At 34.1% G+C, this 26,010-nt stretch overlaps 1 protein-coding gene and 2 long non-coding RNA genes across 5 annotated transcripts; 2 read left to right on the plus strand and 1 right to left on the minus strand.

The window, feature by feature from the left end:
* On the plus strand, positions 1–4,039 carry LOC131632131 (uncharacterized). Of its 3 annotated transcripts, XR_009292916.1 has the most exons (6): positions 1–422; positions 2,044–2,150; positions 2,467–2,525; positions 2,619–2,670; positions 2,773–2,875; positions 2,972–4,037. It is a non-coding gene; the product is annotated as an uncharacterized LOC131632131 (long non-coding RNA). The 3 variants fall into 3 exon arrangements; XR_009292915.1 differs by having other exon boundaries at positions 2–2,262; positions 2,972–4,039; XR_009292911.1 differs by having other exon boundaries at positions 4–2,150; positions 2,972–4,036.
* A 7,997-nt stretch (positions 4,040–12,036) lies between these two features.
* Positions 12,037–12,839, minus strand: LOC131603355 (uncharacterized). Its single transcript, XR_009284315.1, has 3 exons — positions 12,671–12,839; positions 12,323–12,485; positions 12,037–12,216 (listed from the first exon to the last, which is right to left on the minus strand). It is a non-coding gene; the product is annotated as an uncharacterized LOC131603355 (long non-coding RNA).
* Positions 12,840–14,042: 1,203 nt separating this feature from the next.
* LOC131603360 (F-box/kelch-repeat protein At3g06240-like) lies at positions 14,043–15,898 on the plus strand. Its single transcript, XM_058875665.1, has one exon. The coding sequence runs from the start codon at positions 14,153–14,155 to the stop codon at positions 15,230–15,232; it is 1,080 nt and encodes a 359-aa protein (XP_058731648.1). The 5' UTR covers positions 14,043–14,152; the 3' UTR covers positions 15,233–15,898.
* The last annotated feature ends 10,112 nt before the right edge of the window (positions 15,899–26,010 follow it).

Genomic DNA, 26,010 nt, shown 5'->3' on the forward strand with positions numbered 1-26,010 from the left:
AAGTAAACATAGAAATCGTCTATACACTATGAAACTAAAAAACAAGTAACTGCATAACCCTAATTGCACCCCCTTTTCTCCATGTGCCGTCGTGCACCACCTTCGTCCCAGGCCTCTATTCACCAGTCATACTCAATCGATTCATCTTCTCTATTAATTTCTTCTTAATTTCATTATTTTGTGTTTACAAGTTCTGATTGAGTTCACTGTTTGCGAAAAAACTCAGGTAACTGCTTTTTGTTCTTCTTCAGTTATGCATTTTATAAACTCTATATTCGTAAACTGTATTGAAACATCAATTTAGTTGAATCTATATCTGGATTAGCAAAAACTATTTACTCGAAAAATGAACCCAAGGCTGAAGAGTGCGTTGTGTCGGCGTGGCAAAAGTTGAATCAGCTTCCATTTATTTTCAATTATTGGTAATCCATGGGCATTTTTATATATTTTGTTATTCTTTTATGCATCTTTCTTCCTCTAGTTCCTTCTCTTACTCTTATTTGTGTTTGATTTTTTAAGTTAGGGGGTTCTCGATGGAAAATCGAAACCCACGTACATTTTATAAATCAAGTTAAGCATTTTGGAAATTAATTTTATTATTAGTTTATATTTTTTTTTTGCAATTTTTCTTTGTAGGAAAAAAAAGCCATTAGTTCACCTCAAACTAATTACCTCGAGTGTTATGTAGGCAAAATTAAGGTTATCAAAAGTTATACAGCTTAAATATATGATTCTATTGAATGAAGATTTTTTTTTTTGGATTTAAACATCATTGTCAAAATCTCCGAGTTCACATTATCTATAACATGTGGAAAACAGTGCAGTAACTTATATTGGTTATGTTCAAGTGACCATAGCTAGAGATGAGGTTATTGTTACTGCTATCCCTGCTCACACAACCCATGCTTTAGTGAACATAGATCCAATATAGAGTGCGTTCTTTATAAGATGCCAATATAGTATCATAAACTATAATGCCTCAAGTACGAACTTTAATGTTTGGAAATATCTTTAAGTTGTTACTTTGTACAAGTTTCCACATCACATTCCTCTTTATAAAATCCAAGATGTTGCTAACTCTTAATATTACTATGATTTTGTTGTCACACAGAATGTGAAAGTTTTAACTTTTAGATGTTTATATAATGTACAGACCTTAGTTGCAAACTCATAGAATAAAAAAGATTGTCTTGACATATTACTTAGATGTTCTAGATGTTCTATGTTTTGTTAATCAAAAGTGTGCCTTGACATATAGAAATAGATAGATACATGTCTCATGTACCTTATTTTGGCCTTACTATGTTAGTTGTAGAATAGTAGAAGTGTTTGGTATTTTCATTTATTGTAGAGATTTAGTATGTATGGGGATATTTTGGCATGACATATGAATTATGTTTTTGTTGTTTGTAGAGTATAGACGGTATGCGAATTTGATGTAGAACAAAGTGCATATATAAGTCTTTACTGAGAAATAGAAAACATTCTGGGTAAGAAAATAGGAAAGGAAAAGATTCTTCTTGATAATTCAAGTTTTGGGTGTGATATTCAATGAAAGGACCTTCTTAAGCCTTTAGTTCTTATAGTTGCAATCGTAATCTTTCAAATTATGTGATCTTTGTTATATGCTTCAGCGGGTCTTGAATTAGTTAGTAACAGAAATAAGAGGTGGTGTCTGTTAATGTTAGGATTAAACGGTCAGAGTGAAGAAATAGTGTGAACTATGGGATTCTAATTATTGAGAGTGGAATTTGGAAGGGAAAGTTAGGTCTTCTTGAACAAATACCTATTTTCCACTATCCACACTCGACAACACGTTCATAGATCTGTTTTCAGTTAGTTAAGTGTAATACAGTTTTCTGTTAGAACCCACTTCAACCATCATGTTTCTTACTGCTTTTCACTTTTTGTTTTCTCATTGTTATGAAGCTTTGATATAATACTTGCATTTGATTCACATTGTTGTTTAATCCACATAAAGTTTGGTTTTTTTTGTTAATTTTTTACATATATTTTAATTAATTGCATGTTTAACATTCAAAGAAATGGTAAAACACGTGGTGTTGAAGACAACATAAGTTTATCTAACACTAAAAGGGTAAGATTTATATGCTTGAAGCACATGTTGGATGGTCACCTCGACGCAAGCTGTAAGTTCTTTAAATTAGCTTTGTTGGATCTATAAGGTGTATATAACATGTCAAACTAGCTTTGTAGTCAACTCTGCTTTTCAAGTGTTGAGTTTTATCCTTTTAAATTCAGGTAAAACTTAACACACAACCATACATACATATATATATATATATATATATATATATATATATATATATATATATATATATATATATATATAATGTGTACCAGTTTTTGGTTATCTTTGTGTATTTGAAGATATTGGAAGTGATTAGGCAAACATACTAAATTTTTTTAAATATGTTGCTCGCCGGGATGGTCGCATTGCTGCAGAATATGCATTCAGTTTATCAAAGAATCATAATTTCCTTAATCCAAATGGTTTTATCGAGGTAATTGTTTTTCCAACTTGCTTTGTCATCTTTTTTTTACTTACATTATCAGATTTTTGTGATATTTATCTATTGTCAAAACATATATACAAGGGATGAATAAATCATATATGGACTAATGTGCGCAACTGATTGAAAATGAATGGTTAGTAACATTTTATTTTACGAAGAACTTATGTGTGCTCATTAATTCCTTGACTATGAATATTGCATTATTTCATTCACTATTGTCTTTGTTTTCTATTAGGAACTTGAACAGTTATTTAATTTTTGGGGCACCCCTGAAGGTGATATAGCTCACCATGTAGAGTGCATGGAGCAATTACTTGAGAAAGTTAGGCATCATAGAGGTAATATTGATAGTAATGTTTTTACTGTCATGTTTACAATCTTGGTTCTTGGGGTAACTATTTTTCTTATGTTTGTCATGTTCTATTTTTCAACAGTAAGAGAGTGCAAGCATATTGTCATTTTAGATAGTTCAGGATTCAGCAACCAACTATATTAGAACTTTGTGGTTTTTCCGACAAAAGGTTTCGGGGAGGATATGTGTAAATATGTGATGTATTATTTAGTTTCTCATCTCAATTTGTATCTATTATTTTTAGAGTAAAGATCCATTTTAGTCTCTCACAAACATTACACAAGCCAAATTACTCCCTCACAAAAAATAGACCTGACTTAATCCCTTACAAAATTTAACAGGATCATATTAGTCGTTATGCTAATATTTTTCTTAAACCGGTTTTTTCCTACTTTTAAACCGGTTTTTTTATTCTTTTAAACCATGACTGGACTGCCACGTTGAATTTTATTTTTTATTTTTCATTTTTTAAATATTAAATTGATTTTTTTTTTAATATCATAAAAGTCAAAATTGTTTCTTATAAGGAATTCATGACATCTCTGTGTCTTTACCACTAAATCAATGTACATTCATGACAATTAATTCCCATGATTTCTACTAATATTAAAAATTATGTACATAATTTTTACCTAAGGCAAATCAATTTCTATTGTTAATAAAATGATTATCATTTACAACTAGACAAATCAATTTATATGACTAGTAAAGTGACTATCAATAACAACTAGACAAATTAATTTCTATTGTTAGTAAAGTAACTATCATTTACAAATAGACAAATCAATTTCTATTATAGTAAATTGACTGTGATTTAATCTAAAGGGACTTGGGTTCAAGACCCTAATGTTACAAATTTTGTATTTTGTATTTTAAATTCAGAATTGTTTAAGAGTACTAGAAATCATGGGAATTACTTACCATGAATGTACATTGGTCTAGTGGTAAAGACGTAAGATGTATTTTAAAGGGCCTGAGTTCAACTCTTCATGATATGAGTTTTTGAGATTCTCAAAACAGTTTTAGTTGATGTTCAATTTACGTGGTATGAGATTCTTCATCAAACTAGTGCAATTCTTAATTAGTTTTCCGTTAATTAGAGAAGATGAGGGCACTTTTTAAATTCGGTGAACATATTAATATGTGTTAGCATATAAATCTACTAATTAGGAATAACTGTTACTCTTTCCATGTATTTAGGCTAGTCTGTTACTTATATTTTGGATATATAAGTGACCACTCACTATGAACTTATGCAATTGATTTTAGCAATAATATGTTTTCTATTTTGGGTTACTGAATAATCATTATGGTATTAGAAGTAACTCCTTTCTAATCCATTTCTTCTCTCTCTCTCTCTCTCTCTCTCTCTCTCTCTCTCTCTCTCTCTCTCTCTCTCTCTCTCTCTCTCTCTCTCTCTCTCTCTCTCTCTCTCTCTCTCTCTCTTCGCCATTTGTCTCTTTCTTACTGACCCCTCTCGATTCTGCTTATCCTTACAATCCTCAGAATCAAAATTTTCCTTTCACCTTCTTCATATCCTTCTTTATCTACATTACCTCTCTATCTCTCTCTCTCTCTCTCTCAAAATATTTTCCCCAGAAATCTCCTTGCTCCAGGAGTCTTCTAGATTCATCACTTGAAAATCATCACCAAACCTAGAAACTAAGAAATCTCCATCGCTTCAAGAATCCTATTCACAAACTTCATCATAAACCATCAAGATAGACAAATTCTCATCTCCGATTCTCCTTCAACCTTTGCCCAGTGTTGAAAAGTATACTTTCGGCAAATATTTTTTTGTATCGTATCCACAGAGATTGGGTGATATTACCCCCGTTCTATAGTTGCAATCATTTTAAGTTGATAAATAACAATTGGTTTGGTTTGTGTTTGGAATTTATCTCGAATTTTAGAAACACACTAAGACAGTAAAATATGATTTTCTCAAATAAAAAGTGCTTTGCCAAGATTAGTGTTCACTATTCCAAACTCATGCATTCCCTCAAACCATGTATATGAATTCTAATTTCATGAATACAATCTAGTATTGCCTCAATATCATTTATTCCTAAATAATATTGTAATAATTGTTAAACAAAACTTTAGGTAATTTCTTCACCTAAACATGCATCTAACCATCATTATCTAGCAATACAAGTGATAAACAATACATAGATCTATTTCTACAATTTATGCATTGTTTGAATAAATCTCTAAAACAATATTTATATTATCTTTTTCAACAATAATATAAATCAAAGATAAGATTTCAAAACAAGAGATTCATACTATATTCAATCAATGAGAGATTCACATACATGAATATTTAAGAGAGATACATAGAGTTATGAGAAATAGGTACCTCTAGTCTTAGCAAAGAAAAAGGGTTTAGTTCCTCATCACCATGGTTGCAAGCTCACAAGAATGATGAAATTCGTTTTTTGGCTTTTTTCCCTATTTTCTCTATATTCTTTCTTTTCCAAATCCAATAATAAAATAAAAACCTAAGTTATGGAGATATATCTCAAATTACACAAAGTTTCCCTTCCAATAAGACAAAAGAAATGATTGTTATTCCTCTTGCCTCCTTAAGTGACCAATAGAAACCAATAACTCCAAAAAGTGCTTTTTTTGCTGTCTTTCACGCCACCTTGCGCACATGCCACTCAAAAGTCAGAATTGGAACTAAGACACGCTGGCAGGATTTTCTTCAGTTCGCGGCGCCAACATGGGGACGCGGCGCGAACAGAGTGGATTTCCACTTCTTGGCTTGATTTCTTGGTTCTCTTGCTCGGCTCATTCTTTGTGATTCAAATCTCCAACTTCTTGAAGCAAAAACTCTACAAAACTAGCAAACAGAGTGAAATACCTACTCAACTAGAATTAGAACAAGAATAATTGCATTTTTGCCTATAGTGTGATTAAAAACATATGATTTGAATAGGAATTGGTTAAAAGGAACCAATAAAAGATGTGAAATTTACTACTATTTGGTCCCTAACACCCAGAACCCTAAAGTTCACGACAAATTCATTTTTCCCTTTTTAAAACCCTATGTTTCTCTTTCCCTCAACCTCCAAATTCCCTCATAAATCCACTCCCATTCGCCGATTTCGCAAGGAACCCATCAAACCCCTATTATCTAACTCCCAAAGAAAACCCTTCACTTGTTCTAGTCACTCTTTTTCTCAACCACGACAACTATAACTCCTGGTGTTGTGCTATAAATGTTTCACTAATTTCGAAGAACAAGCTTCACTTTATAGATGACACATTTTCTCAGTTTGTTCCTGGTAACTTACTCTACGATCCACGACTATGCTGTAATAACATGGTTTTATCTTGGCTACAAAATTCCATTTAAGAAACCATTATCCAATGTATCTTATGGATTAACAATGTTCATGACATATGGACAGATTTGGCAAACCGTTTCTCTCAAGGAGATATCTTGAAAATTTATGATTTGCAAGATACTTTGACCATTCTTCAACATGGAACTTTAGATGTTTACAACTACTTCATAAAACTCGCATCTTTATGGGAGCAGATTGATTCCTTACACCCAACCCGCAATTATACGTGTGATATCCCTTGCATTTGTGATGCTGCATCGTACCTTCACAAGTACAAGACTCAGGATCGTAATATAAAATTTCTAAAGGGACTCAATGAATCTTTTTCCACTGTTCGCTCTCAGATTGTCCTTCTTGACCTTTTGCCGTCTGTTGACAAGAATTTTTCCATGGTTCTTGGATAGGAACGACGGTCAAACACTCTTGCTCTTTCTGAAAATCCCACCATGGTGATGAATTTGTAACCTGCTAATCCTACTAGGGGCACTCGTGGCACATATTCAATTCGTGGCCGAGGTCGCTCTAACAATGGTCGTGGTTCCTCCTCTAACAGAGTTTGCACACATTGTGGATGCACTAACCACACGGTGGAGACATGCTTCATAAAACATGGATACCCACCGGGTTATCAATACAAGAGCTATAAAGTTTCCATCAACAATACGAATGGCTTTACTACTCTTGAGGATTCTTCTACCACCAATCAGACACCTTCTATCTCTATGGAACCCTTACAAGATCAGTATCACCAAATTTTGCAGTTGCTTCAACAACAACCATTGAACTCTTCTCATGTTGTTCCCGAGCCAACTCTCCCCAACATTAACTTTATCTCCTCTTCTATGGATGGTAAGCCACCTGTATACTGGGTAATTTATACAGGTGCTACACATCACATCACCCCCAAATTCATTAATTTCTCATCTTACTCATTTGTTACTCCTATCAACATGAAACTCTCTAACGATTTTATTGTATCCATGAACATCGTAGGAACCATTATACTCTCAAATTCTTTAACTCTTACTAATATTTATTATATTCCAACCTTCAATGTTAATTTAATCTCTGCTACTAAGCTTATTGACTCATCTATATGTCACCTCACTTTTACTAACAACAAATGTCTTATTTTGTAGCAAAATTCCCAGAAAATGATTGGTTCAGCTAACAGACTTGGAAACCTCTATGTTCTGCAAGCTCGAGCCATGCCTTCCCCTTTATCCCCCCTTTACTTGTAATTTTGTCCAATATATTTCTTCTAGCCTGTGGCACACACGTTTAGGCCACCCTTCTGATTCTGTTCACAAAATTATGTCATGTCTTTTTCCTGATATTACATACGATATGAATAAAAATATACCTTGCCATTTTTGTCACCTTGCTAAGCATAAACACTTACCCTATCCTGATAGTATTAGTACCACCTCTAATGCTTTCGATCTCTTTCACGTTGACATTTGGAGCCCTTGTGCCCCTTTGTCGATAATAAACAGTATTTTCTAACTCTTGTTGATGACTTCATCCATTTTACTTGGGTCAACTTCATGACCTAGAAGAGTGAAACTTGCACACACTTGCTTAAATTTATTTCCTTTATTAATACGCAATTTTATTCAAAATTGAAATGCATTCGCACCGACAATGGGCCTGAATTTTTTATGAATTACTTTTATCACTCTCAAGGCATCTCACATCATCGATCATGTGTCGAATGCCCTCATTAAAATGGTATTATTGAGCGGAAACATCAAAACATCCTCAATGTTGCAAGATCCTTGCTTTTTCAAGCAAGTTTACCAACATCCTTTTGGCATTTATCCATAGCTCATGCCGTTCATCTTATAAATCGACTAACTTTTCCTCTTATACATAATAATACTTCCTATTTTTTACTTTTTCATAAACTTCCTTCATATGACACTTTAAAATGCTTTGGATGTCTTGCTTATGCTTTCACCATTGAACAAAATCATACTAAGTTTGATCCTTGATCCACAAAATGTGTTTTTCTAGGTTATAAACAAGGTACCAAAGGATATCTCTTATTTATTCTGTTTACTAACAAATTTTTTGTTTCCAGGAATGTATTATTTTATGAATCTCATTATCCCTTTGTTATTGCTCATGATCACCTTCCCCTTCCACCTTTACCCACATGTCATCAGGACAACACCTATTTAGAAACTCTTCATTTGGATAACACTAACCATTTCCCTCTTGCATCCAACCCACCCTTACCAAACACTTCTCCAATTCCTATACCACCACCAAACCTGATTCCCCCAAGGACAAAACTTCTCCCACCCCCTTCTCCACCACAACTTCATGCCCTAACACCTAACCCCCTTACACCGGCCCCTGGTCGCTCCATTAGACAAACCAAACCTCCTTCCTACCTAAACATTTATCACTGCAACCTTCTTCAATGCACCCAATCCTCCTTCCTTAAATATCCCGAACCTCCCTTTCTCCTTTCCTCCGCCATATCCTATGATAAAACTTTCTTCCTATCCCTTTCTTATACCTATGAACCAACCACCTTTGCACAAGCCAATAAGCATAACTGTTGGATACAAGCAATGCCAAATGAGGTTAACGCACTTCCACAAAACAACACCTAGACCATTGTTGATCTCCCACCCAATAAAACACTTATTGGTTGTAAATGGATATAAAGTAAAATACCATGCTGACGGATTTATTGACCGATACAAGGCTAGACTCGTCGCAAAACAATATACTTAACTTAAAGGTGTCGATTACTTCGACATCTTCTCACCTGTTGCCAAATCAACTACTGTTTGGACACTCATTGCCTTAGCCTCCATCAAGAATTGGCATATAGAATAACTAGATATTAATAATGCTTTCCTCCATGGAGATCTCAATGAGGAAGTGTGCATGACCATTCCCAAAGGTTTCACCCCTCCTTCCTCTTCTCCCGCACAGGTTTGCAAGCTTAATAAAAGTCTCTATGGACTCAAACAAGCTAGTCGTCAATGGTATTCAAAATTATCTATTTTTTAATTTCTATATGTTACATTTCTTCCAATGCCGATTCCTCTTTATTTACAAAATCTTGTGCTAATAGTTTCACTGCTTTACTAGTGTATGTAGACGACTTAGTTTTAGCAGGTAACAACCTTCATGAAATCCACCATGTGAAGTCCCTTCTTCATAACCAATTATGTATCAATGATCTTAGACAACTTCGATACTTTTTAGGCCTTGAAGTAGCACACTCCACATCTGGTATTTTAGTTAATCAACATCACTATGTTCTTGATTTACTAAAGAAAACAGATATGCTTGCTACTAAACCTTCTCCTAGTCCATATAATCTCTCTTTGAAACTTCATTGCACAACATCTCCTCCCTATCACGACTCTACACGATACTGTAGACTGATAGGTCTGTTAATTTTTTAACCACAACCAGACCCGACACTGCCTTTGCAATTCAATAACTTAGCCAGTTTGTGTCTAAACCTATTGTTACACATTATCAAGCTGCTACTAAGATATTGCAATATTTAAAATATAGTCCTACACGGGGGCTGCTTTATTTTGCATCTTCTAACTTAATTCTTTCCGACTTTGCAGATAGCGATTGGGTTACTTGCCCTTCCACACGACGCTTTGTCACAGGCTTTGTTGTTTTTCTTGGCAGCTCCTTAATTTCATGGAAATCGAAGAAGCAGAACACCATTTTCCGCTCCAGCTCTGAAGCAGAATACGACACACTCGCCAACCTCACTTGTGAAATTCAGTGGCTCCAATACTTATTTCAAAATTTGCACATTTAGTTTCCTCAACCCGCTGCATTATACTCTGACAACCGATCTGCGATTTACTTAGCCCATAATCCGAAGTTTCACGAGCGTTTCAGACACATCGAAATGGACTTCCACTTAATCCGTGAAAAGCTGGAATCAGGTCTTATCAATTTATTTCATGTTCCTTCTTCTGCACAAATTGCCGACGTTCTAACCAAACCTCTTTCAACACCGGCCTTTTCTTCCTTCATGACCAAGCTTAGCCTTGCCTCCGTCCACCGTCCAGCTTGTGGGGGCGTGTTAGCATATAAATCTACTAATTAGGAATAACCGTTACTCTTTCCATGTATTTAGGCTAGTCTGTTACTTCTATTTTGGATATATAAGTGACCACTCACTGTGTACCTATTCATTTGATTTTAACAATAATATGTTTTTTATTTTGGGTTACTGAATAATCAATAATATATTAAATAAAAATAAATAATAAATTTAAATATAATTATTAGGTGAATTCTAGGGTGAGGGTGTAAGTAAATCCCTCACCGGTGTACCATTATAAAAATCAATTTAAGACCAATAGATCAAAAAATTATATCTATTTATAATAGGCATTACCGCATAGGATTACACATATAATCTTTTTCTAATCATGGCCGCACCTCTCTCTTCTATTTGTGTCTCAAGCTTCTTGCGACAACAAAACTCTAAATAACAAGTTTTTTTTCAATTTCTTAACCCTAACTTCAAAATCTAAATCAATTTACAGTCGCAATTAATTTATTGAAACTGTTAAATAAAAAAATTATCAAAGCAAAAGGAAGAACAAATCAGTTAACAGGAGGGCATTTGAAAAATGCCATGTTATTAACCTTGAATTGAGAATCATGAACCGAATCAGTTTAAAATTGAAAAATTGAAGAATTTATATTCAATTTAAACTTCAAACCAAATAATTTTATGTAACTTTATAATTATCACCTGAAAGTTCAATATTATAACAAAAAAGAGAAGATGAAAGATATGTATTGGAGAGAACTGAAGAATGAAATATTAATAAAAAGATGAAATATGATTAAAGGTTTGAGAGAATTGATGAATTGAACAATGGCAGAGGACACACAGAAAACAAAATAAGTTCTTCACTGTTTTTTAATTTCTGAAAGTAGGTTTAAAGAGAGAAATTTAGTGTGATTGGTGTATATAAGATACTAGTATGTATACCCGTGCGAGGCACAGGATAAAAAATTTTTATTTTAAAAAATTACGTTATAATTATTTACAGTGTACAAAATAAAGTTATGTTAACATAAAAATAAGTGGAAAGTTATTAGTAGTATATATAAAATAAGACAAAATGGAAGATGCACTGTTTTACACTGTCAACCAATCACGACCATGAATCAGAACAAGTCAGACTGTAATTTTAAAAAAACTTATATGACATGGCAAAACAATTTGTTTTTATTGGATGACAGTGTAAAACTTTTTTACACTGTCAATGCACTACCTTTAACCTCATAAAATAAATAATTTAATATATAAGCTGGTTGTTGTTATCTTATAGATGTGTTTATGTATGCTTAATAACATATATATTTCCCTTCACTCAAAATTCACCTACAATGAATGATTCAACAAAGGAAATGAAATCGTTTGAATGTTGGTTTCTCTAAAAGTTTTTCTTAATCCTATCTGATCCGCTTTCCGGGATAAATTGAAACATATACAATTAATAAACACCATAAATGTGGCTCGTAAATGATATAAATATATGTCTGAGATTCTTGTAATAAGTATAATTAATATTTTACAGGGAGAACTTTATTAGTTGCATAGTTGATTTAATGATTTGATGAATAAAGGATAATACCTTTAGATTATTTTCATAAATAAGAAAACTAAACTCCACACAGTAATAAAGAAAAAATTATAGTAATATAACATATGAAATGATATGAACATAAAAATTTGATTTATTTATATTACTTAAATGAGTATGATATTTCAATATCAATTACATTAAAATTCTCAAATGCAGAACTGAGGAACACCATAATGACATGAAAACAGTAAATAAATATTCCAATCACTAATTTAAAATAAGGGCTAAGACTAAGGACTAATCCTTCATGTATATTCTTTCTATGGAATCTTTTTTATTCTTAATTTGTTGTTGCACCATCTTCCAACCTAAAATAACATTTAAAATGAATAAGTAAAATAAAGTAGTTAGAAATTTCTCTTTTCAGCTGACATGTTTATCACATAGAATAGTTCTTTTGTGTAAAGAGCGTACCCTCTGCACGCAACTGCGAATATCTTAACCGGGTTTGCAGTAAATAATTTCCTACATTCTACCGCATTCTTGAATAAAACTGAACAAATAAAAGGATGAGATTCATGCTGAAGAGTTTTCAGCCGCCTTTTTCTCCTTCAGAGTTGAAGCCAACAGTCCAAACCTTCAAAGATGAACATATCTTAGTCATTGCAATTGCAATTTCGAAAAATCAAGTGAAAAAACAAACAAATACCCATCCCTAGAAAAATTAATAGATTTAATTACAAAAAAATTTTGTTTTTATCTTGAGAAAACTTATATCAAGATGCAAAAAGAAACAAAATCATTTCACATATTAGTCCTTACTTGTTACCAAGCTTATTGAGTTCTTTGTGGAATCCATAGTTATGTTTTTTGTCTCTTCCGTAACAAAGCTGGTATCACTCACAAACACAAGCTGCATAGCATAAGCTCTATTCAAAGGAAACAAAAGAAAGAAATACATGTTTAAAAGTGAGAAGATGCTATAAAATAGTTGAAGTTATATTATCTTGAGTGTGCATTCTAATATCATGGAGAAAACGAACAAATAATAATAAAAGATTTTGATCTAAAAGGAAGAAGATAAGTCACTCCAAACCACTGTACACTGTGGTTTTCAACGCTTCACCGCCAGACAACAACCAAGACCATCGAGAAAATGACATCATCACCATTGTTCATCTCGACGCAAAATTCGTGCACCATGGTGAGATCCATCGCGCAACCACGATCGGATCAACATCAGACTCTCTCTCGAAGCACCCATCGTGCTCACCAGAAGCCTCAGACGATAGCAGATCGGAAATGCTAACAACCAACGCCACCTTCACCGCCGCGCTCCCGCACCGGCGACGGACGCCCAGCATCACACCGTTTTCACCTTCTACGCTCAACATATCCACACACCTATCTCTTCGTGTTTCTCCATAGACCGCCCCCCCCCCCCCCCCCCCCCCCCGACAAAAGCAACTCCACTTTCAACGCCCATCCACTCCGACGTCGCTGCCTCTTCCGCATTCGAGCACCAACAACCGCATCTGTGAGGTAATCTTTGCAATTCGTTTAATTCTTGGCTGTTGAAATTGTGTGAGATTTTGTTTAAATTTTTCTTTTTATTGTTTGATGAGAAAGAGAGGATGTAGTTTAAATGAGAAAGACAAAGAGAGAACGATGGAGATAGACCTGCATATGTAGTTTAATTATTACTATGTTGGAAATACAAAGAAATGCTAACGGGTTTGTGTTGGAAAAAGAGAAAAAATTTGAAAATATACAGGCCGTTGCTTATTGGTCGAAGGAAAAGGCAATACAAAGTCTTCAATAAATAGTAATAGCTAGAAATTAATGAAATAATTAATTAAATATTAAAAAATATAATGATAATTATAGTAATATTTCCATTAATAGTATCTTTTAAAATAGTAAGAGCTCTATTTTTTTGACAAATGGCAAACTTGCCATAAAACTCTTTTTGCTTTATTATATTTTATGATTTTATGATAGTAGAATTAATCTATCTAACGGTTATTAATAATGGTACACCATGAACCACTTATTAGGTGGTTCACCTTAGACATCACCTAATTATTATGTTAATTGTAATTTTCTGCACAGTAGTATGTTAATTTTGTGAAGAAATATTTTGGGCTGTATTATTAAAATATAAGTGGGCTCTTGGGTTGAAGCCCAATTCCCCTTTCATCATTCATTCATCTGTAACCTAGAGCGGCGCTGCACAAAGCCGACCATGCAGTGAGCAGTGAAGAAATTTTGCGCACAGCACCCAAGCGTAAAAGAAGATCGATCATGCTTCTGCCTCACAAATTGATTATCCAAATCTTACTGAGGTTGCCGGTAAAGTCTCTTATACGTTTCAAGTCTGTTTGTAAGTTATGGTTTTCTCTCATCTCTCATGATCCCCATTTTGCAAATTCACATTTTCAACTTAACTCTGCAACACACACTCGTAGAATTCTATTAATGTCAACTTCAACTCATCAATCTCGATCCATAGATTTTGAAACATCGCTTGACGATGACAATGCTTCTTTTTCACTCAACCTTCCAGAGGGTTTTAGAGGTCTTGAAATTACAGGGTCATGTAGAGGTTTCTTACTTTTCTGCAGTTCCTTAAGCATCTATCTTTGGAATCCATACCTTTGGAATCCATCCACTGGAGTTCATAAACACATTCCTTTATCTCCTTTTGGGTTCAATTTAGATGCTGAATATTTCTATGGTTTTGGGTATGACGATTCAACCGAGGATTATTTGGTTGTTTCAATGTCTCGCATTGATTCAGGCGATCCTCCATTACGCTTGGAGTACTTCTCATTGAAATCTAATACATGGAAAGAAGTTGAGGGTCCTCACTTCCCTTATGTATTCCAGGAGGATGAGCCCAAAGGTGGTTTGCTCTATAAGGGAGCTATTCATTGGGTGGCTTATCGTTATGATTTACAAACTGATGTTATTGTTGTATTTGATTTAATGGAAAGGAAACTTTCATATATGCTTTTGCCGACTGATTCTGACGGTAGTCGTTTGGAGTGTGGTTTGTGGGTTTATGGAGAATTTCTCAGTGTATATACTAAGTATTACACAAATGATATGGTTCAAATATGGGTGATGAAAGAATACAAAGTGAACTCCTCTTGGACTATGGCTCTTGCTCTTCCCAGTGATCCATTTTTTCCATTGTGTTGTACTAAAAGTGATGATATTATTGGGACAGATGGTGAAGATGGACTGGTGAAGTACGATAAAAGTGGACAGTGTCTGGAGCAACATTCTTATCCTAATTATTATCTTAGATGCAATTTGACTATGTATATAGATTCTCTGCTTTCACTCCCTGGTGGTTATGGTGACAACCAGCAAGCTTAGGAAGATGACACAAACAAGAAGAATGCTTCACTATTTTCTTGATATTTATATTGAACTAGAGCATAGCTCCTACAGTAACAATGCAGGTTTCCCCAAGTGGCTATGTATGTAGAGTCTTTGCATCCATGGTGAATTGAGATAGCTGAAGATGACGGACGCAAACTAGAAGAATGACGTTTTGAATCATATGTGTTTGAATGCATTTGTACCACGAGCAAGTGTACTATATGAGCTACTCCCTCCGTCTCATAATAAGTGTCCCATTTGAGTAATGCGCGGTTTTTAAGAAAATGATTGGATGTGTTGATTTTAGTAAAAAAGTTAATGTCATTTACTAGAATACCCCTATTAATAGTAGTTGAATAACGTGAAAGTTAATAAATAGGGGTATAATAGTGGAAAAATAATAATGATTGATGCATTGGAATTGTAAATGGACAATTAATTTGAGACAAGGAAAAACTGCAAATGGGACACTTATTATGAGACGGAGGGAGTAATATAATATGTCATGAAATGGTTATTGGTTAAGTATTTGTAACATGCTTATTGATAACATTGACATCTATGTTTGTGTGATTCACTATTATTCATGTATGTAGGCTGTAGCTGGATTTTATCTAATGTTTTTGTCCCTGTTTGAAAATGATTCTGATTAGTTTATCCATATTGATCAATATCAAAACTCTGACTTTGACTCAAAGCAATTCATTAAAAATTTGATCATAACTACATATGTATTTGAATGAAATAGAAGGTTTTGATTGTTCTCTACTTTCTGTGGACTCTAATAATTTTGGTGCTTGTACTCTCTGTGTTTCAGTTCGGGAAAGAAAATTAATTTCAAACTAATTGATCTATATATGACCAATTACGGGAATTTTAATACTTTAGATTATAAGAAACATCAAAACTAAACAAACTCATGAACCTAAATAGCGCTACCGGAGTTTTCAAATAAAGGGGTTTAAGTATTAGAAAGTGCAGTTTGCAAGGTGATAAGCTACAGTTAAGGGTGTTCATTATTAACGGTTAGGAATAGGCATAACGCAAATATGTTTACTGAATTTTGATTAGATTTGTTGCATAGCTTCTTTTGAAGAGAAAATGAAGCATGCGGTGCAAGTGTGAAGTTTCATTATAGCAGAAATAGGAGCATGGAGTAGATTGTACAGAAGTGTTTGCTCCTGTTAGCAGATTGAATAGTGTGAGCATGACGATAGCTATTGCAAATCATATATGACTATATGTCAAATTTGCATTCTTGTATGAGACATGAATTGAACATATTTATGTGAAGAGAAATAGTAAGCACAAAGTCTAGGAACTACACAAGGCATTATGTGGACAAAACAAACTCCAAGAGCCTCCAAATGACAACATAATTATGGAAATTTTACTTAGCAGTTTTTGAGGGAAAAGAAGAAAGTTTCAGGGCTTGTCAATTCAATTGATTTAGAGATGAAATTTTGAGAATAGTGAAAGAAGGAAAACCTTGTTAATTTTTTTAACCTTGATACATTTTTGCAGATATGAGGCTGATGTTCTATTTACATTATTTGAGATTCTTAAACAAATAATTTGCTTTTTGGAATTTTGAAGATCTTATCCGTTCATGTTGTTTGAATAGTTCTAATTAAAATAATTTTTTGAATGAATACTTACAAAAACTGTTTTCATTTTTAAATTTTTAGATTTGTCATCCATATGAGTATGGATTCGTTCAGGAACCTTAATTCTCCATATAGTTTTCCAATGCCTAAATTAGTGTTGTTCCCTGTGTCAGTCCAATTCTCATACGCAAAGACAATCAAAAACTTACCAGTTGAGGTGCCTCACCACTTGCAATCATCCACGCCTAACTCAGTGCAAGGGGGTGAATAGCTGCAACTTTTTACGGACTAGGTTTAAGTGACTTTACCGAACCATAACTTTGGTGACTTTAGTCCCTGTATGGATCAATAAATAAGTAATACAATTATATTAATATTTTAAAGTAATTTGATAACCAAAGTTATGAAAGTCACCATACAGTAATGTCACTGAAATCCATCCCATTTTTTACAGCATGTCCTAATGAAACAGTTGACTAAAAGTAACTCAATCCTAATCTCCATTTTCCGTTATGAGCTCATTCACCTTTTTGTTCAGAGGTGCTTGTATATTACCTTTTTTTTTTTGACAAACTTTTAATATGAAACTTTAGAACACTCTTATGATCGACCCAACAATCTTTACAAGCGTTAACTCTTCCCCCATTGCCCACATTCCAGGCAACATTATTATTAATCCTTGACTAGCACTTAACAATACTCCCCCAATGACTAGGGTCATAAGGTTTGACAAACCCTATTCAGTCACCAACATAGTTCCTACCATACTTACCTTTGATCATTCTGCACCACAACATTTTCCCACCTCTATAGAATTTCCAGCAAAGCTTGACTAGATATGCTTGATTCACGAGTTTAAGCTTTCTCAAATCCAGTCCCCCATTCCTTTTTGCTTTTAGAAAGGTTTCTCCACCTAATAGTATGGAGATGTTGCTTCTCATCCATATCGCCCCAGATGAATTGCCTTTGCGCCCTCTCTATTTATTTCATGCTTCCACGAGGCATTCTATTACACATCATGGAATACGTCGGAATAGCTTCAAGAATCGATTTAGCAAGTGTGATTCGACCTGCCATAGCTTCGTAGAGCTCGATGGAGAAGAATGTGTTGAGTATTACGAGAAAACCATTGGTCATAAGGCTTGGCATCTTGGACCGCCTTCTCTTGTTCGTAAAACCATTCAAGAGAAGTCTATGAGAGGTGAAAAAAGCACCATGAGCGTGCAAAAGTATTTGACTTGGCTCAATTCAAAGCAAGATAACTCAGTACTCTATATAAGCTTTGGAACCTTTTGTTATTTCCCTGATAAGCAATTGTATGAGATTGCAAGTGCGATAGAAGCATCTGGTTATGAATTCATATGGGTTGTTCTGGAGAAGAAAGAGAAGGAGAATGAGAGTGAAGTGGATGAACAAAAATGGCTGCCAAAGGAATTTGAGGAGAGGAATAAAGGGATAATTGTAAAGGGGGACCAAAGGTTAACCAAAGTGAGATGTTTGACCAACTAGGGTTTGGCTGTCAATGAAACCCAATAATTTTCCTGAACGGACACCAAAAGTACACTTGTTAGGATTCAAACGGAGACGAAACTTCCTCAAACGCTGAATTAGCTTCAACAAGTCTTCAACATGATTCTCCTCTCTTTGAGACTTAGCAATCATATCATCAACACATACCTCAATCTCTTTATGCATCAGATCATGGAATAGGGTTGTCATAGCCCTCTGGTACGTAGCACCAGCGTTCTTCAACCCGAAGGGCATCACTCGATAATAGAATGTTCCCCATGGTGTGATAAACGTTGTTTTTTCCATATCTTTAGAAGCCATCTTAATCTGATTATATCCGGAAAATCCATCCATAAAGGAGAAAACATTGAACTCTGCTGTGTTGTCCACCAACATATCAATATGAGGTAAAGGGAAATCATCTTTCGGACTAGCTTTATTCAAATCTCGATAATCCACACACATGCAAACTTTTCCATCTTTCTTTGGTACCGACACAATGTTAGCGATCCATTGAGGATATTCTGAGGTAACAAGGAAACCAGCATCAATCTGCTTTAGCAATTCTTCTTTAATTTTTACTGCCATCTCAGGATGAGTCCTTCTTAACTTTTGCTTGACAGGTGAACATTCTGGCTTCAATGGCAAATGATGCTCCACAATATCTGTATCCAAACCTGGCATATCTTGATAAAACCAAGCAAAAACATCAACATACTCTTTCAACAAGTCAATCAAACTCCTTTTCACCTCAGGATGAAGCAGTGCCCCATTCTTGACTTCTTTCCTGTCTTCTTCAAATCCCAAATTAATTGTTTCTAATGGCTCTTTGTCTGGCTGAATGGTTCGTTCCTCATGCTCGAGCAACCGAGTGACCTCTTCTGGGATTTCAATCAACTCCTCTTCTTCAGCTTCATACACAGTGGATTCAAAGTTGGGAGAGAGCATAAAGTCATTGTTTTCAACAATTTCACAAATCAATCTGCACATATGATTATGGTTGTTTTTAGAAAACTGAGTGCAACAAGTAGTTATGCAGATTATTTCAAAACAAATTTAAAAAAGGTTTTTTGGTGTTACCATTTTTCAGAAAAAGTAAAAAAATAAAAACAGGGTTGGATGACAAAATATCCTTTATTAATGATTTTAAGATTTTGAAATAAAAAAGGTAAGCCCTACAACGTCATTTTCACCTTGGGCAGAGTGGAATGATTTTTTTTTTTTTGAAAAAAGTACGAAGAAAAACAAATTACTCTAAAATGTGAACACAAGTAGGAATGTTAATAGAAATCCAATTCTGGGCTCTTCCTCCGTGCGTCCACATAGTTGGGATATTCAAATTCTGGCTCTCCTTCAAGAATGACATCCACCTCAGGGTGTCTTGGGTTGACAAAGCCTCCACTGTGAAATATCTCCTGATAAGGCGCAAAAGCTGATCTTGGGCGTGTGGGCCCATTATCCTTGTATGAGAAACCCAATCCGGTCCTATTTTGGTTGCCAGATATTTCAATTACCCGCCCCCACACATCATTAGGGCCTTGGTAAATAATTTGTTTAGCATCCTTATATGAAGAAATAGATGCCTCATTCTTCTTACTATCATCATCAATAATCAAAGCTTGGAACGATGTCCCAACAACAGCTTCATCAGCTTCAACAACACGAAAGGAAGAGAGATGTGACACTAGTATAGCTCGCTCACCATTTATGATCACTATCTTATCATTTCTGATAAACTTCAGTTTCTAATGTAGGGTAGATATAAGAGCACTAGCCTCGTGGATCCAGGAACGTCCCAACAAACAGCTAGTTAGAGAAGAAAGAGATGGAAAAGTAATTTTAAAAACGGAAAAGCATAATATTAATACAACTATATTTATAAGTGGGAATAAGTTACAAATATTTTTATATTATATTTTAGGACGGAGGGAGTATCATTTTATCTGTTGAGCAAAACAAAAAAAATACATAAATAAAGAATTTCAAAACTACATTTAAGCCGAATACATATTAAACCAAATTATAAATATTACACCATCCATTACAGAGAAAATTATAAATATTACAAATATTCTTAAATTATACTAAATAAAAATACATATTAACCAAAGTGTAAACCAATAAATGCTAAACAAAACCACAAACATATATAATAGATCATAGAATACTAACACAGAGTGGAAAAGCGAAATAAAATAAATTGCTTATCCATGCATATGTTTACCGTGCTCAAAATGTTCATAATCATCATTCAAGCCTTTCATTTTTGACGAAATAGAACAAACAAAAAGATACCATCCAACACGTCCACAAAATTTATAATACATATCCAACAATTTAGTTTTTCAATAAAAGAAAAATTATCACCAAATCCATGAACCCTAATTTAAAATGAGAGTAGAGATCGACGTAAATGGAATCAAAATGCATTTTACTGAAAAAGGCAAAGAAGGACCGGTTGTTTTGTTCCTTCACAACATATATTCAACTAAATATTGAAAAGAATCAATAAAAACTTGATACTCATGGATGTTAAAATGGCGAAGGTGTTGAGTATGCCATTTCTCGGCGACGGAGAGAGAGCAAGTAGCCTTGAGCAAGTAAGGGCATGTAAAAAAAATTCAAATCAAAATTGCATTGGCCTTGAGCAAGTAAGGGCATGTAAACAAATCCAAATAAAAAAATCCAAATCAAAAGCGTTGGCGTGCACGGAGGAAGTTACTACCGTGCACAATAAAGGCGTCGAGCTAACGACGTAAAATGAGCGCTTGTTGGGAGGCACCCCAACGGTTTTATTTTTCTATTTTTCTGTAAATGAGATGTATAAGTGTTAAGTGGAGGCTGCATTGGAAATTCTGGTTTTCTCAATTGGTTTTCTTGGCCCGCGTCGCGCGCCCTGTAACTTTTGGCCAGTGAATTCTTTTTAATGGTTCACTTGGCTAGCCTTTTTCCCACTTACAAAAAGGCTTTATAGTATAGTATATTTTTATAGTTTTATTTTTTAATTCTTTTGTTTTTGTTTAGACTCAAATTTTGACCGATTACTTGGAGTCGCAATTGGTAGTTCTCCGATTTTGATAGATTCAACATGCCGGTTGTGCGGTAAGGATTGTTAAAAATTGTACGTTGCAAGGTACTCGTTTATCGCTTTCTATAGAATAACATGTTTAGGAGACTTTTTATTTGTACGGATTTCATATTACTCATTCTTTTTGCATAACTTGTTCATGAATTGAATCACAATTAGTTTTCCCTTTTTACCATAAATGTGAGGTGGCTTTCCATTGTGTACATATGCGAGTGATCGACATTTCTTGTTTTAACTTGATATTATTATGTTTAATCTTTCGTTTGTATTGATTTTGTGAATGCACGAAAGTGATCAAGGCACTTGTCTGATTTTGAGTGCAGCTACCATAGCTAAATATAATTTCACCCTGTGAGTGTGTGAGCATTAGAAACCTCCTTTGAACCTTTTTGTTAATATCCATATTGTTTTTGCTTAATGCTTGTCTATGAGCGTTTGGTTTTCAATTGCGTATGGATGTTGATTCTTTGTTTTCTTTAACCCTTAACTATGATGTTTAGTTGTATTTTTACCTTGCCTTAGAAAGTAGGGAGTATTCAATGTATATTGTGGTTGGATTCAAGTTGGGGAGAGGATGTTTGCCTCTTTATGACGCGGTTGGTATATGTTTGAGAAAATAAAAGAAAAAATGTGAGAAAGAAAGAAAAGAAAAAGAAAGAAAAAAGAGAAAAGGTTTGAAAAAGAAAATAACAAAAAGAGTAGTAGAATAAGATTGTGCTAACAAGTTTTGTGTTTGGTTTGGCAACTTGTGATGAAGAAGAGAGTTGGATTGAAGTTGTATTTTTTGAAACTTTGTGGAAGTAATTACTCCCTTAGGTTTAGGCAAGTTTTTGTTTTGATTAGCTTTAGGAATTATCACTTGTTTTTTAACCGAGCCATATTACAACCTTTAAAGCCCTTGTGATTCGTATCGTTGCATTTTCGATACTTTTTTTTGGATGAATGCATAATTTTGTCTATTGTTTGCAAGATTGTTGGGTGTGTCAAATTCCCCATGTTTCGGTGTTTTTCATCTACCGATGAATTTTTGCTAGGCGTTATTCGTGATTGAGGTTGTTTTGTTTTAGAATGTTTTGTATGATTTTTGTACTTAGGATCCGTTTCATTTTCATGTTGTCGTGTAGGATTGTGGTAAGTATTTACTTTGTTTGTATGTTTTTGTTTGAACCGTACTGTAATACCCTACCAATATGTGTCTAGAATCATATCAGCAAAATACTAATATTTGGTACTGAGTACATACAAAAGTCAGGAATAATAACATAAGATGTATACATTTCAAAATCATCTTGAAGATGGATACAACGAGTATAGCTACACAATGATAATAATACACAGCGGAAGAAAAGATCAGGCATAACCTTCACGACATCCGATCAAAATCTCTTGATCCAAGCATCTAGCAAAACTCGATCTTGCACAGTACCTGAAAAAAATAATAAGATGAATGGGGTGAGATTACTAAATCTCAGTGATTTCCCCTATCTTATGGGTCCTCTCGGCTCTACAAGGTACATACACAAACTAAAAATCCATCTCAGCCCCTAACATTTTCTCACTATCTAGTACATGAAAGCATGTCAACTCACAACACCACGATTGAGTGTCCACTGACCACCCGATTAGATACTCTAAGAGCATATCACATGTTCGGATATTAGGTACATGCTTCCTCCAGAATAGGTCTTCCGGATTTACCTGCCATCCTTCTCTCGGGAGCTACCCTCAAGGTATGGTCTTCCGGGATTACCTGTCTATCTGCTCTCAGAAACAAGACCTAATAGCGTACATTTCCAATCTACATGGTAAGTAACTCATATGACTATAGAGAACCATGGAACTGACATTGAACATCTACAACGATTCAACTCGTCCAATTTCCTGGGTCCAAATCTCACATAGAAATTCACCCATAAGGAAACAACAAAAGGAGAAGGTAAGGTACACATCCCCGAGATTTCATCCCCGAAGAATAACTCCTGAACTAAGGAGCCGACCCATTCCCGAGACCAAAGCCCGAGAATTCCTGCAATATATGTGGCACAGGGTCATCCTTGGAATTTCTTCACAAGAAGAAGCCAACATATATGTAACGTGCCTACTCGCAGTTAATGTCCTTTTGTCTGTCCTCTAACCCCTCGTCTCATACTTACTACACCATTAGATTGTAGAATTTCAGAAGAAGTCGCTTGATAGGAAAGAGGGAATATCAGGCTAGAATATGTTCATATCTCTTGATTTAGGTATCTTAAGGTTCACCTTACCATATCCATATTTTGTTAATCGACGTACACAAGTTGCACCAAGTTATAAGACCTCCTCGCCTCTTGGTTGACATGCTTGGAATACATTCTAGATAAGGTATTAAACTCTTAGTATCAGGTGCAACCAGAGATACACCTTAGAAAAAAGAAGAGAAAGAAAGGCGATCACATCAAATAAAAACTCTAAATGTTTTTGATAGTATATTGGGAGTGATTGGGGGAGGATTAGGAGGAGGATTTGGGGGGATTTGGGGAGGATTCGGGGTTCATTGTGAAGAAGAACTAGAGAGTTAGAGAAGAAAGAGATGGAAAAGTAATTTTAAAAACGGAAAAGTATAATATTAATACAACTATATTTTTAAATGGGAATAAGTTACAAATATTTTTATATTATATTTTAGGACGGACGGAGTATCATTTTATCTGTTGTACAAATATTCTTAAATTATACTAAATAAAAATACATATCACCCCAAAGTGTAAACCAAAAAATACTAAACAAAACCACACTCATATATAATATATCATAGAATACCAACAACGAACACAACAACTAAAACTAAAACTATTTTAGAGTTGTTTCCACAAGTGAAGAGTCTCAGCTTAATCACCGCAATCTCCATAAACGAAAGAATTATGAATACCAGCGCCACAAAAATATTGATAAGGGAAGCATGGCGGCGCATTTATACAGATGCTCTTTGATAAGTGTATTGAAATTCCAAGTTTTAAGGGTGTGAGCTACAAGGCAAGAGGAAAAAACTAAAGCATATGAGAAAATTTCATACATTACGAGTTTCTCCATAGCGTCTGGTGTAGGATTGCATTTTGTTTCTTTCTTCAAAATGCGCTGATCCACATCAGCAATAGCAAGTCTGTTGAAACATGAACCAGCAAGCAACACATTGATAGCAATTAAATTCTTCAACTTCTTTCTTCGTTGTGGAAGAAGGTTGAACCCTGTCTTGAAGATCCATTGTCAACTTTTTCTTGGAGGAGAGATAAAAGTGGAGTAACGGAGAAGAGCAAATTAGGGTTCAAGAGAAAAAAAGCGAAGTGTGGTTTGGGGGTAACGAGAAGAGCTATGAAACTAAGAAAGTAGAAACAAGTTAATAGAAGAAGAAATATTATTAAACGCAAGCGCGCGCACGCACATGTAGTCTCCACATCATTTCATTTTTGTTGTTTAATTTATGTAAGACACTGGAAGATATGCATTTTAATACATTTTTTTTGCATTTAAATATAATTTATTTAAGGCTCTCACGTTTTCCAATTTTATGCATTTTAATATATATTTACAAAACAACCATTAATAATAACAAAGAGTTTGATGTGTTTTTAGAATGAAAACTTGAATGGAAGGTAAAAGAGAAAACATTTAAAAAAATGTTTTGGTTTTCCGTTCTAAAAAATACATATACTGTTTGAAAAAATGATTGAAGATATTGATTGAGACATTTCAACTAGGATTCATGAGATAACAAATAGTAGTTTGAATATATACGAGGTACATTGTGTCACACTGAGTGAATAAAATGAATTTTCAAACATTACAACTGAGCTAAAAATAAATAATGAAAACTTAAATAAAAAAGCTAAAATACTTCTACCTAAACAAGATATTCTTAGAGAAAATCTAAATTAAATCACAACCTTAATTCAAAATACATAATAAAAGTTTAAATTAACTATATAAAATTCTTCTAACTAAATAACATCTTCTTCAAGAAAATCTCTAGCTAACCAAATAATATAAACCCCGAAACCACAACTAAAGAAGATGACCATCACGGAAATCTTCTTGTTTTTGAAGTAATTTCTTTTCTTGTTTTGTTGTATTTGATTTTCTTGTTATGATTCTAAGAGCATTTTTTGGTAAACCCCAACTATTTACACCGGTATTTATTTTCTGTTTAGATTTCCTAAAAAATGATTACTTGGATTACATTTTAGATCAGGTATTAAACTCTTAGTATCAGGTGCAACCAGAGATACACCTAAGAAAAAAGTAAGAGAAAGAAAGGCGATCACATCAAATAAATACTCCAAATGTTTTTGATAGTATATTGGGAGTGATTGGGGGAGGATTTGGAGGAGGATTTGGGGAGGATTTGGGGTTCATTGTGAAGAAGAATTAGAGAGTTAGAGAAGAAAGAGATGGAAAAGTAATTTTAAAAACGGAAAAGTATAATATTAACACAAATATATTTTGAAATGGGAATAAGTTAAAAATATTTTTATATTATATTTTAGAACGGACGGAGTATCATTTTATGTGTTGTACAAATATTCTTAAATTAT

Source organism: Vicia villosa, linkage group LG1, assembly GCF_029867415.1.
Source record: "Vicia villosa cultivar HV-30 ecotype Madison, WI linkage group LG1, Vvil1.0, whole genome shotgun sequence".
Taxonomy (NCBI): Eukaryota; Viridiplantae; Streptophyta; class Magnoliopsida; order Fabales; family Fabaceae; genus Vicia; species Vicia villosa.

Coding starts and splice junctions, on each gene's coding strand:
- LOC131603360 (XM_058875665.1), top strand. CDS start 14,153: ATGCTTCTGCCTCACAAATTGATTATCCAAATCTTACTGAGGTTGCCG.